This window comes from Anomaloglossus baeobatrachus, chromosome 2, assembly GCF_048569485.1.
Source record: "Anomaloglossus baeobatrachus isolate aAnoBae1 chromosome 2, aAnoBae1.hap1, whole genome shotgun sequence".
NCBI lineage: Eukaryota > Metazoa > Chordata > Amphibia > Anura > Aromobatidae > Anomaloglossus > Anomaloglossus baeobatrachus.
In genome coordinates, this window is record NC_134354.1 from 562,906,268 (window position 1) to 562,918,744 (window position 12,477).

At 43.5% G+C, this 12,477-nt stretch overlaps 1 protein-coding gene across 4 annotated transcripts in view; it reads right to left on the bottom strand.

Annotated features, from left to right (window-relative positions):
* NALCN (sodium leak channel, non-selective) overlaps positions 1–12,477 on the bottom strand; it is a 1,011,261-nt gene that overhangs the window by 529,760 nt on the left and 469,024 nt on the right. For all 4 annotated transcript variants that reach the window (XM_075336708.1, XM_075336707.1, XM_075336706.1 and 1 more), the window contains one exon: positions 5,769–5,960. In XM_075336708.1, coding sequence (XP_075192823.1) covers positions 5,769–5,960 — 192 coding nt within the window. The remainder of the gene's footprint in view (positions 1–5,768; positions 5,961–12,477) is intronic.

A 12,477-nucleotide genomic window follows, 5' to 3' on the forward strand; every position in this document is an offset into this window, starting at 1 on the left:
AAGACGGGCATACTAAAATGGCATATCTGTAGTTTTCACTCACCAATATTTGTATTTTCTTTTGTTTATGTATATTCTGTATTGTATTATATGTTAACATAAAAGGAGGAACATGTTCATTTTTCAGGTAGCTTCATTTAGATGCTGCTTGGTCTTATAGTTGAAACAAGAAAAAGATGCCATCAGCAGAACACCGCACAAAAAAAGACAGCAAACCGCAAGAGAAGCCACTTCATGAAAAAGACTGCTGTTTTTTTCCTGAAGCGGTTTTACTTAATAAAGCCTCGGAGCCTCCACCGGAGTTTTTACTCCAGGCTAAAGCATTAAAAGCAGACTGCATGACTGTATGAGAACTAAACCAATCAAACCATTGTACAAGTAGGCTACCAATGCAGAATTCTGGGAAACCCATTTAATCCAGCAGATTTGTGAGAACACGTTTTCTATATTGATCAGCCTTGTGTCTCCAAGGTATTCAACATCCACATATTAATGCCATGTTCCAGAGTGCACATACTTACCTTAGCTATGTTGTGTATGTTTATGATTGCTATTTTGAGTGGCTCTACTTGTTTTTTTTCATTCTAATATGATATTGCAGTCTAAGAAACAGCTCAAGCTAAGGGCATATTAAATAAAATACATTTAGATATTTCTGAGAGATGTGTGAATTAAATTGCGTGGTTAGATAAAAGGGCGTACACTCCAAAGGACAACTCAATAAACATGCTGTTCTACTTCTGGGTACTTAACAGTTAGCAAACCATTAATGTCATCTATTTTACACTACATTTCCAGTTAAATACCTCTACTTGTATATTTATGGAGGCAAAATGCCTTTTTCAACTCTTGGATATTCTCTTGATGTGGTAAACTGTTTAAGATTTTTTTTTTCTTTTAAGATCAGAAACCAGTTTTTAAATGTCATTTCAGAAATTAAAAAGGAATATTTCAATATGCTGCTTAGTTCGAAACATGGCAGAATCGGAAACCCTAATAACAAAATTATTGGTAACTAATGGGTACTTTACGCACTGCGACATCGCTGCCGATATATCGTCGAGGTCACGTCGTTAGTGACGCACATCCGGCGCCGGTAGCGATATCACAGCGTGTAACACATATGAGCGACGATCAACGAGCACAAAAATGTGCAAAATCGTTGCTCATTGACACATCGTTCATTTCCATTATATCGGTGCTGCTGCAGGTACGATGTTGTTTGTCGTTCCTGCGGCAGCACACATCGCTATGTGTGACGCCGCTGGAACGACAAATCTCTCCTTACCTCCATCCACCGGAAAAGGAGGAAGGAAGGAGGTGGGCGGCATGTTCCGGCCGCTCATCTCCTCCCCTCCTTTTCTATTGGGCTGCGGTTCAGTGACGCTGCTGTGACGTTGCTGTGACGCTGAACGAACCTCCCCCTTAGAAAGGAGCCGGTTCGCCAGTCACAGCGACGTCGCTGCACAGGTATGTGCGTGTGACGCTGCTGTAGAGATAATGTTTGCTACGGCAGTGATCACCACATATCGGCCATACAATGGGGACGGGTGCAATCGCGCTCGACATCGCTAGCAAATGCTAGCGATGTCGCAACATGTAAAGTAACCCTAAGGCTGGGTTTACGCAAGGGAATTTCACCATATGCAGACTGCAATGTCCGGTTTGGTGGTGAGTGTCTCGACTAAAACTTACAATCTTAGATTTATTGATGAGACTGTGAGTTCGGGTTGAGAGTCTAATGGTCAGCCCAAGAATTGTGGCCTGTAAACAGATCGTGAGAACTCGGCCTATGGAGGCGAGCATGGTCTTTGAGTATTTGGCAGTGTTATAAGTCAACAAAATTGATGCTGCCACCAATCTGACAGAGAAACTGACTTCTATTCCCATTAATTGTATTTACATGTCTTTACAATTTTAGAGCAGTTTCCCAAAGATTTTAAATGTGGTGTGATACTTGCTCTGGCTGTCTATCGTCTTAAACATTTTAGCTTCACTGAAAACAGTAAATGTAAGTAACCACTTTTATCTGCCCAAATATATTATTTATCTCAACCCTAAACTTGCTTTACACATAAGGACAGATTTATTAAAACTGTCTAAATTAAAAACTATCTTTATTGCCTATAGGAGCCAATAACAGCTCAGCTTTCATTTTTCAAGAGATGAAATCTGTGAAATGAAAGCTGTGCTGTGATTCATTGCTATAGTCAACAAAGGCATTTTTTATGGTGAAACAAACCTGCCCTATAAATCTTGTTAAATTTACCTGTGAAGCTGCACCCAAAAAAGTCAACATTTTATGCCTGTTCATCAAATGTGAGCCTAGTTTTCACATATACATTAGTGGCTAAAATGAACGAACCTTGTTAAGGGGTTCTAGTCTCATTAGACAAATGCTACATTATTTTTATGTTTATTTCCATGGTTCCAAAAAAGTAAATCATTGCATGGTGTTCCTCACAACCAAAGGACTGTCCATGCACAGACACAATGCGGCATCCACGATAAAATAATCTTTTCGTAGCTGCTCTCTGCTTTGCATTAGCAGTGCTTTCCACCATTTGGTGTTTAATTCATTTAAGATTACAATATTACATTAATTGACATTAAACTCTTAAATACTCCAATGAGTAAACCCAATAAAAATTGTACAAAACATAAAAACAATACAAAACACCAACAATGTTATTTTACAAAATACAATGTGCTTTTTTTTTCCTTTTTCTACTTTAGGACACAAGAATAAACAAAACCGCCTCTGACAGATCCAGGCTAAACATGTCTACATTTATTTTAAACAGTTTACTAACAGCTTGATCAGAGCTGACAATGTTCTTGTAAACCTGGACTTTCACAAATCATCACATCAGATTGCTTAGCACAAATGTGCAATTTGCTGGGGGGAGACACCTTATTTTGATTATATAACAACAATGCCCTTTAGAAGAAGAGTTTCCTGTTCCATCAACAAGATATTACATTCAGGCAGCCAAGGATCAAGGGCAGTGCTTCTAATATTCTACATGATTTGTGGCTAAACAGCTCAATCAAACAGTTGAAGAATGACAGAACGTGTTTCGATGATACACAAACAATGAATCCAGGGTTTTCATTGAGCAAGTTCCTTTGATTTGGCTGAGATAAAGGGTTATATGTGCCAGATGCCATCTACTATTGCATTTTTATACACTAAATGGTATCTCTCTTGTAGTTACAGTGTGTGGTTTCTTTAACTAAGGGTCCAAGTCCTCAGCAAACAGTACCACCTCTACCACCATACATGATAGTTGGTGTGACATTATTACTGGGGAAATATTTTTTATTTTTGACATAATGGGAAAAAAACTGTAGGACCCATTCATCATTTGTGGGGTTTTTTTTTAAATCCCTTTTGTTTTATGACTTGTGGTTTTCGCTGACATTTTTTTAGAAACATAGCAACAAAAAGAGGAAAATATCCTCCAAAAATTAAGTATTACTTACAGCAAGATGGGCTGCAGTGTGTACATCGCCCTGGCCAAAAACTAGTACTCTAGCAGGATACAGCGAAACCCCCACTAAAGTGGAAGCGTCACAGGTGCAGGAGGAGCAAATCACACACACATCTCCATGGAATGGAGGAAGGCAATTGCTAGATGATAAAACTGCACACTAGTGGCTTGCATAGAGCACTGTTCACACATGCAGATAACACAGTCACAAACCCGCAGCCTATTAGGTGACGCCCATACTATTAGATCAGGCGGGCTGCCAAGCCGTACCCCACCTGTGTATCATGCACGGACAGACACTCTACAGTGCAAGGCCCAACAGAAAGGGGCCTGGCTGTATCCTGTCCAAAAAAATATATATGAAGTTTTTGTTGGTATTTATGGCCATAAAAAGTAAGCCTACAACCCGCGTCACGGAACCTCATGCTTGAAGGTCCCTACACTAAATATAAACATAGCAACAAAAAGAGGAAAATATCCTCCAAAAATTAAGTATTACTTACAGCAAGATGGGCTGCAGTGTGTACATCGCCCTGGCCAAAAACTAGTACTCTAGCAGGATACAGCCAAACCCCCACTAAAGTGGAAGCATCACAGGTGCAGGAGGAGCAAATCACACACACACCTCCATGGAATGGAGGAGGACGATTGCTAGATGATAAAAATGCACACTAGTGGCTTGCATGGAGCGCTGTTCACAAACAGTGAAGTTATCAGTTAGCCAACAACTAACAAAATGGCACACGACAAGTCATGATTTTTGAGGACTGGGACTGAATTTCACCCCTGGCATTTGAAAGCACAAAGGCCCATGCCTTTCCTTCCCCAGATTGGGGTCTTTATTACTTACATTAACCTGCCTGCAGGAAATCATGATTTACTACAAGACCTATATTTCCAATAATACAGCTATATAAGATTTAATAATACAACTGCAATAATAATGTTGCAATATAACGGACAAATACCACCAGACCATGACAACATATTACCAGCATATAACATACTGACAATACTGCTATATTGATCATTAATCACAACCACTGTACTAGGACTGATATTGCCATCATACAATGACTATGTAATGGTAATATCAGTTCTACCCCAGTGCTCTGCAGACAATATATGTGTGAACTGTGCAAGTTCTCACCAATGACCTTCTCAATGACTGTATTCATTCATTTTAGTAATGTAAGGAATTCCAGCTCACCCCGGGAACCGTTCCTATTGTCGGCAGTAGGAAGCACAAGATCCCGCTTCTGCTCAGCGTTGTGTCCAGGTGTAAAACATGAGTGATCCAGCTTCCAAATGTCTTTGAATAAAATCCCATTTTTTAATGAAAAATATTATTAAAAACAAAGTCCGTAACAGGCATTGAAATATGATAGAGCAGGCCCTAGACGAATTGTGTGACCACGACCAGACGCGTTTTGAGCAAGGCGCTCTTGAACTTAAAGTTTGCCCCAGGAAGGGGGGCATTATTATAGGATGGGGTCACTATTACACTATAGGGGCCAAGATGGAGGAGATTATTACAGTATCATTGACCATATGACCAACATGCTGGTGGAGTTCCAGGTCCAAATTTTGTAGGGGAACCAATAGGACAGTAGCTATGTGACTGCATTCCGCTATATAGTATGATGTTCCCCCTTCACCCCAATAAAGTATGATGTCTGCCCATAGTCCTAATACAATGGTCCCCACACACATTTTCATGGTTACCAAAGACCACAAAAAATCCCAACCTTATACTCACCTACTCCAGTTGCAGTCCTGTTATCTGCTGTAGTAACTGACGGAGCACAGAACGGGTGAGCCTATGCTCCACAATAGCTGCTGACAGTATCAGCATCCTGAGGATGCAAATATTGTTAAGTGTCGCAATTGATGCTCAAGAATTTTCCAGATTTGCCAGATGGCCAGTCCAGCCCTGTATTTGTCAAAAAAGTGTAAAAAATTGTAAGATGCTTCTAATTTTACTTCAGTAACCATAAAATCATTTGACTAATTGATCTAGAAACACTGAAGCAGCAAATTTGGTGAAAGCAAACATTTGGGTCAGACTCAAAAAATTCGGCCACATCTCTCCATTTACATCATTCTCATTCTTGGTTGATTTTTAATTACCTAATAGATTATTTAATTACTGTAGAGTTGAAATTATAATAGGTGTGTTATCTGTACATGCTTTGACTATAAAAAAAGAAGTTATTCTTTATGGAAGATTAAAGTACAAAACAATATCATATCGTTGCTATGTATATTACATACCCGAGGAAAAGTGGTGAACCGGTCTAATTCTTCCACGAAGCAGAACATCTGCAAACTAATCGCTGACATAACAATTAGGAGGCTTGCAGTGAACACCACCAGGCTTCCAAGTTTTTTACCAGGTCCAAAAATTTTATACACAAAGTCCTCCAAAGCAGGAGAAATCTTGATGAGTCGGACAACTCTTAGCACCTGCAAAAAGAAGCATTGTTATAAGATTTCCAAAAAAGCTCAGATCATTCTTTTCTTTTTCTATTAGTTTGTAAGACAAAGTGCCCACAATAAGTATTCGTTTTCCTCTGTAAAGAATTAAAGAGAATATGAGAATAAAAAGTAAAACAAATAGTAAAAAAAGTCATGTTTGTCAGTGCACATATCCACTGCTGTATGTATCACTACATAAACAAAAAAAAATCCCTAAAGTGACAATTCCTATGAGCATCTTGCATCTGAAAATTCATTTCTAAAGCCTCTGTACATAAATCAACATTAAACAATTTGAAACTACAGAAATGATATTAATATTTGAAAAAATTGGAATAGTTGTATATACAATTTGTTTTCCTTCAGGAGATCGCACAGCTTCACTGTTGTATAAGGATGTATAAATGCATGCTAATAAACTGAATTTATATAAAAATTATTCATCTCACGTGTGCGGACCTTATTTTAGGTAAATTGCTTAATGAGTTAATGCCAGTGAATACAGTAAGAGTAATATGCTGAACTATATAAATAATGGGAAAAGAACTAATAATAATCATTTCATAGCTTTTATAGCCTATGAACTTTTGACAGTGGATGGTTCCAGATATCACACCGCAATCAGTAAGAGATTCTGCACTCATCACAGGCATTGTCCAAATATTTTGGCCTCCAGTCATTGAGTAGACCAGAAAAGGTCCCAATATATATAATATAAGTGTCCAGGGCTCCAGAAGGAGGTCAACTGAATGGTCTAGCTGATATGTCAGCATTAGAGATGAGGAACCGGCCGTGGTTCGGCTTGAGTTCGGTTCGTCGAACGGAGGTCTCCTTCGAGTTCAGTTCGGCAAACGTTCGACGAACCGAACTCGAACCGCATAGGAAACAATGGCAGGCAATCACAAACACATAAAAACACCTAGAAAACACCCTCAAAGGTGTCCAAAAGGTGACAAACAACTCACAACACAACACAAACACATGGGAAAGTGACAAGGACATATACTCATGCAAAAACAAAAGAGCTGGACAAGGAAAAAGAGGAGGAGACACAGATATAGGCATGGCACGCCCTTCTAAAATCATGTAAAACACCACAAGGTGACTCCAAGCGGAGTTCTCCCTTTTTTCCAAAAATTGGGCCACACATACACACACCCACCCCTTCAGTGGCAGTACTTGTGCCCCAGTTGTACACTTCACAGCTAGATTTGCATCAAGCACATTCAAAAATACGCCATACTTAACCGTCCCCAGGAGGACACCGGGGTAGGTAGCTAAGTCTTTCCTGATCCCAGCTCTGTTCATCTTGGCTCCTTTTAAAAAACACAGCAAGCAAGGGTTACACCAAGAGGAGTCTCCTTTTTTTCCAAAAATTGGGCCCCACACACACCCACCCATTCAGTGGCAGCAATTGTGCCCCAGTTGTACACTTCACAGCTAGATTTGCATCAAGCACATTCAAAAATACGCCATACTTAACCGTTCCCAGGATGACCCTGGGGTAGGTAGATAAAGTCTTTGCTGAACCATGACTTGTTCATCTTGGCTCCTTTTAAAAAACACAGCAAGCAAGGGTTACTCCAAGCGGAGTCTCCCTTTTTTTCCAAAAATTGGGCCGCACACACACCCACCCATTCAGTGGCAGCACTTGTGCCCCAGTTGTACACTTCACAGGTACATTTGCATCAAGCACGTTCAAAAATAGGCCAAACTTAACCGTACCCAGGATGACACCGGAGTAGGTAGCAAAATCTTTGCTGAACCATGACTTGTTCATCTTGGCTCCTTTTAAAAAACACAGCAAGCAAGGGTTACTCCAAGCGGAGTCTCCCTTTTTTTCCAAAAATTGGGCCCCACACACACCCACCCATACAGTGGCAGCACTTGTGCCCCAGTTGTACACTTCACAGCTAGATTTGCATCAAGCACATTCAAAAATACGCCATACTTAACCGTCCCCAGCATGACACCGGGGTAGGTAGCAAAGTCTTTCGTGATCCCAGCGCTGTGCATCTTGGATCATTTTTAAAAACAATGTAAGCAAGGGTTACTCCAAGCGGAGTCTCCCTTTTTTCCAAAAATTGGGCCGCACACACACCCACCCCTTCAGTGGCAGCACTTGTGCCCCAGTTGTACACTTCACAGGTACATTTGCATCAAGCACATTCAAAAATAGGCCATACTTAACCGTCCCCAGGATGACACCGGGTTAGGTAGCAAAGTCTTTGCTGAACCATGACTTGTTCATCTTGGCTCTTTCTAAAAAACACAGCAAGCAAGGGTTACTCCAAGCGGAGTCTCCCTTTTTTCCAAAAATTGGGCCACACACACACCCACCCCTTCAGTGGCAGCACTTGTGCCCCAGTTGTACACTTCACAGCTAGATTTGCATCAAGCACATTCAAAAATACGCCATACTTAATCGTCCCCAGGATGACCCCGGGGTAGGTAGCAAAGTCTTTCCTGATCCCAGCTCTGTTCATCTTGGCTCCTTTTAAAAAAAAAAACAGCAAGCAAGGGTTACTCCAAGCGGAGTCTCCTTTTTTTTCCAAAAATTGGGCCCCACACACACCCACCCATTCAGTGGCAGCACTTGTGCCCCAGTTGTACACTTCACAGCTAGATTTGCATCAAGCACATTCAAAAATAGGCCATACTTAACCGTCCCCAGGATGACACCGGGGTAGGTAGCTAAGTCTTTGCTGAACCATGACTTGTTCATCTTACCTCTTTCTAAAAAACACAGCAAGCAAGGGTTACTCCAAGCGGAGTCTCCCTTTTTTTTCCAATAATTGGGCCCCACACACACCCCATCAGTGGCAGCACTTGTGCCCTAGTTGCAAACAGGATGTTTTGATTTGCATCAAGCACATTCCAAATCCACAAGCATTTACTCTCCCCAGGATGACACAGGGGTAGTAAATTCCTTGTGTATCCATGACTTGTTCATTTTGATGAACGTTAGTCTGTCCACATTGTCACTGGACAGATGCGTGCGCTTATCTGTCAGCACACACCCAGCAGCACTGAAGACACGTTCAGAGACAACGCTGGCAGCTGGACACGACAAAGTCTCCAAGGCGTAAGTTGAGAGCTCTGGCCATTTTTCAAGATTTGAAGCCCAAAATGAGCAAGGCTCCATTTGCAAAATCATGGCATCGATGTTCATTTGGAGATACTCAGACTTGTTGTCTCTGGTGGCCTTGCTAAGGATGGTCTAAAAAAATTATGAAAAGATTCAATAAAATTGCTGTTACCAGCACCAGATACGGTGCTACTGGTACGGGTAGACTGTTGAAGATGACGAGACCGACCCATGTTTGTCAAGTTACAACTGGGAGATTCACTCCCTGCACCTGCACGGTTGTTTGGTGGAAAAGCCGAGCTAAGATCAAGTAACAGCTTCTGCTGATACTCCTGCATACGTGCGTCCCTTTCTATGGCTGGAATTATGTCACAAAATTTGGACTTGTACCTGGGATCTAATAGTGTGGCAAGCCAGTAGTCATCATCACTTCTAATTTTGACAATACGAGGGTCATGTTGGAGGTAGTGCAGCAAGAAGGTGCTCATGTGTCTTGCGCAGCCATGCGGACCAAGTCCACGCTGTGTTTGTGGCATAGAGGTGCTAACCATTCTTTCTTCCTCTGACATCTCCCCCCAACCTCTTTCAACTGAAAATTTGACCAAGGTCTCCCTCATCCGCTGAGTCTTCCATGGACAGTTCGTCCTCCATTTCTTCATGTTCTCCTGCACCTTCCTCAACATTTCGCCTGCTACCATGCGCCCTTGTTGATCCCTGTCCCCCATGGTCCCATGCCTGCCGCGTTGATGATGATGAACATCTGGACCTTGGTGATGTTGTTGTGTCTTGCGCATATGAATCCTCCTGTAGTTCCTCCCCTTCCTGTTGTCCCACCCCCTGACTCCGAATAGTGTTTAGTGTGTGCTCCAGCATGTAAATGACTGGAATTGTCATGCTGATAATGGCATTGTCAGCGCTAAACATATTCGTCGCCATGTCTAAACTGTGCAGAAGGGTGCATAGGTCCTTGATCTGAGACCACTCCATCAGGGTGATCTGCCCCACCTCTGCATCTCGTTGGCCCAGGCTATACGTCATGACGTATTGCACCAGGGCTCGGCGGTGCTGCCACAGTCGCTGTAACATGTGGAGAGTCGAATTCCAGCGTGTCGGCACATCGCATTTCAGGCGATGAATCGGCAGGCCGAAAGACTTCTGGAGCGATGCAAGTCGCTCAGCTGCGGCGGTTGAATGGCGGAAGTGAGCAGACAGTTTTCGTGCCCTGGTCAGAAGGCCATCTAGGCCGGGATAGTGTGTTAAAAATTGCTGGACAACAAGGTTCAACACGTGAGCCATACAAGGCACGTGTGTCACCTTGCCCACGCGAAGGGCCGCACCCAGGTTTGCAGCATTGTCGCACACGGCCTTACCAGGCTGCAGGTTGAGTGGAGACAACCATTTATTAAACTCAGTGTCCAGAGCTGCCCACAACTCAGCCGCTGTGTGACTCCTATTTTCAAGACATGTCAAGCTAAAGATCGCCTGATGCCGTTGCGCTCTGCTGCCAGCATAGTAATGAGGGGCGCGTGATTCCTTCTGCGCAGTGAGAACGCTGGTGGCCTGACCAGGCAGGCTTGGGGCGGAGGTGGAGGACCCAGATGAGGTGGAGGAGGCAGAAGCAGTGGCGGAACTTGGACAGACAGAGGATTGACACACAAGTCGTGGGGACGGCAAGACTTGTGCAGCAGACCCTTCACCATCTATCACCATAGTTACCCAGTGCCCAGTCAGTGACATGTAACGTCCCTGTCCATGCTTACTGCTCCAAGTATCGGTGGTGAAATGCACCCGTTGACACACAGAGTTTCTCAAGGAAGCGGTGATGTTGTGTGCGACATGCTGGTGTAGCGCGGGCACACCTTTCTTAGAGAAGTAGTGGCGACTGGGCATCTGGTACTGGGGCACAGCAACAGACATAAGGTCTCTAAAATCCTGTGTGTCCACCAGGCGGAAAGGCAGCATTTCGGTAGCCAAGAGCTTACAGAGGGATAAAGTCAACCTCTTAGCTTTGTCATGGGTCGCAGGAAATGGCCTTTTATTTGTCCACATCTGAGGGACAGAGATCTGGCTGCTGTGTGTAGACGGTGTTGAGTAGGGTGTCCCTGGAAAAATGCAAGTTTGTGAGGAAAGTGCAGGCGGAGACATGATGTTGCCTTCATCCAACGTTGGTGCTATCGATGTCTGAGAGAGCTGTACACACGCACTTGTTTCCCCTTCCAAACCAACTGACGACCTACCAAGCAAACTGCCTGTTGCGGTTACAGTGGTGGAAGTTGTGCGTGGAAAACCAGGTGTGACAGCTGTCCCCACAGAACTAGAAGATGAAGAGCGCGCGGATGCAGTGGAAGGGGCAGGCGGTGGATGGTTCGCTCCGCTAGGCCGCATTGCAGCACGGTGAGCTTCCCACTGGGACATATGATATTTATTCATGTGACGATTCATGGAAGAAGTTGTCAAACTGCTGAGGTTTTGCCCTCTACTAACAGAATCACGACAAATTTTACAGATCACATAATTTGGGCGATCTTTTGCTATGTCAAAAAAGGACCAGGCTAGGCAAGGCTTAGAGGGCATGCGACCTGCTGATCCACCCCGACTAGTGCTCAGAGGCAGAGTGGTGGCTGAGAATGCAGTTGTAGATGCGCTACCAGTGCTCAGTCTCTGTCCAGGAAGGCGCAAGGTAACTTCGTCGTCGGTTGCATCCTCCTCCACCGCCTCGGTTGACCTCCTCGAGTGCCTGACTGTGGGTTGACAGTAGGTGGGATCTAGATCTTCCTCATCAATTGTTGTGTTTGCACTCCCCTCACCCTCAGACCGAGCCTCTTCTTGCCCTGACCGAATATTTAAGTTATCATCCCAATCTGGTATCTGCGTCTCATCGTCATCAGTATGTTCCTCATTGTCTATAACAACAGGTGTTACAGTTTGTGAAAAAGGGTCAACATTATGCTCAGAAACTTGGTCCTCACGGCCTGAATCAGAGTCACAAAGGTTCTGGGCATCACTGCAGACCATTTCCTGGTCTGTACTCACTGTAGCTTGGGAGCAGACTTCTGATTCCCAGGCTATAGTGTGACTGAAGAGCTCTGCAGACTCAGCCATCTCAGTTCCACCATACTGTGCAGGGCGGATGGAGACTTCAGAGCTGGGAGAATGCAAGTGTGATTGGGCTGACAACTCAGAGGACTGGTGTTTTTTGGATGCGGTAGTTGAGGTGGCGGAGAGGGCACTTGTTGGACCACTTGAGATCCATTCAAGCATTTTCCTTTTTTGGCCATCATCTACCTTTGTTCCAGTTGTTCGTGTCCGTAAAAAAGGGAGCACATCGGATTGTCCACGGTAAGTAGTAGACATCTTACTTTTGCTGGAAGATGGTCTATCTTCAGCAGATGTTAATGGAGCTTTGCCACCTTCCCC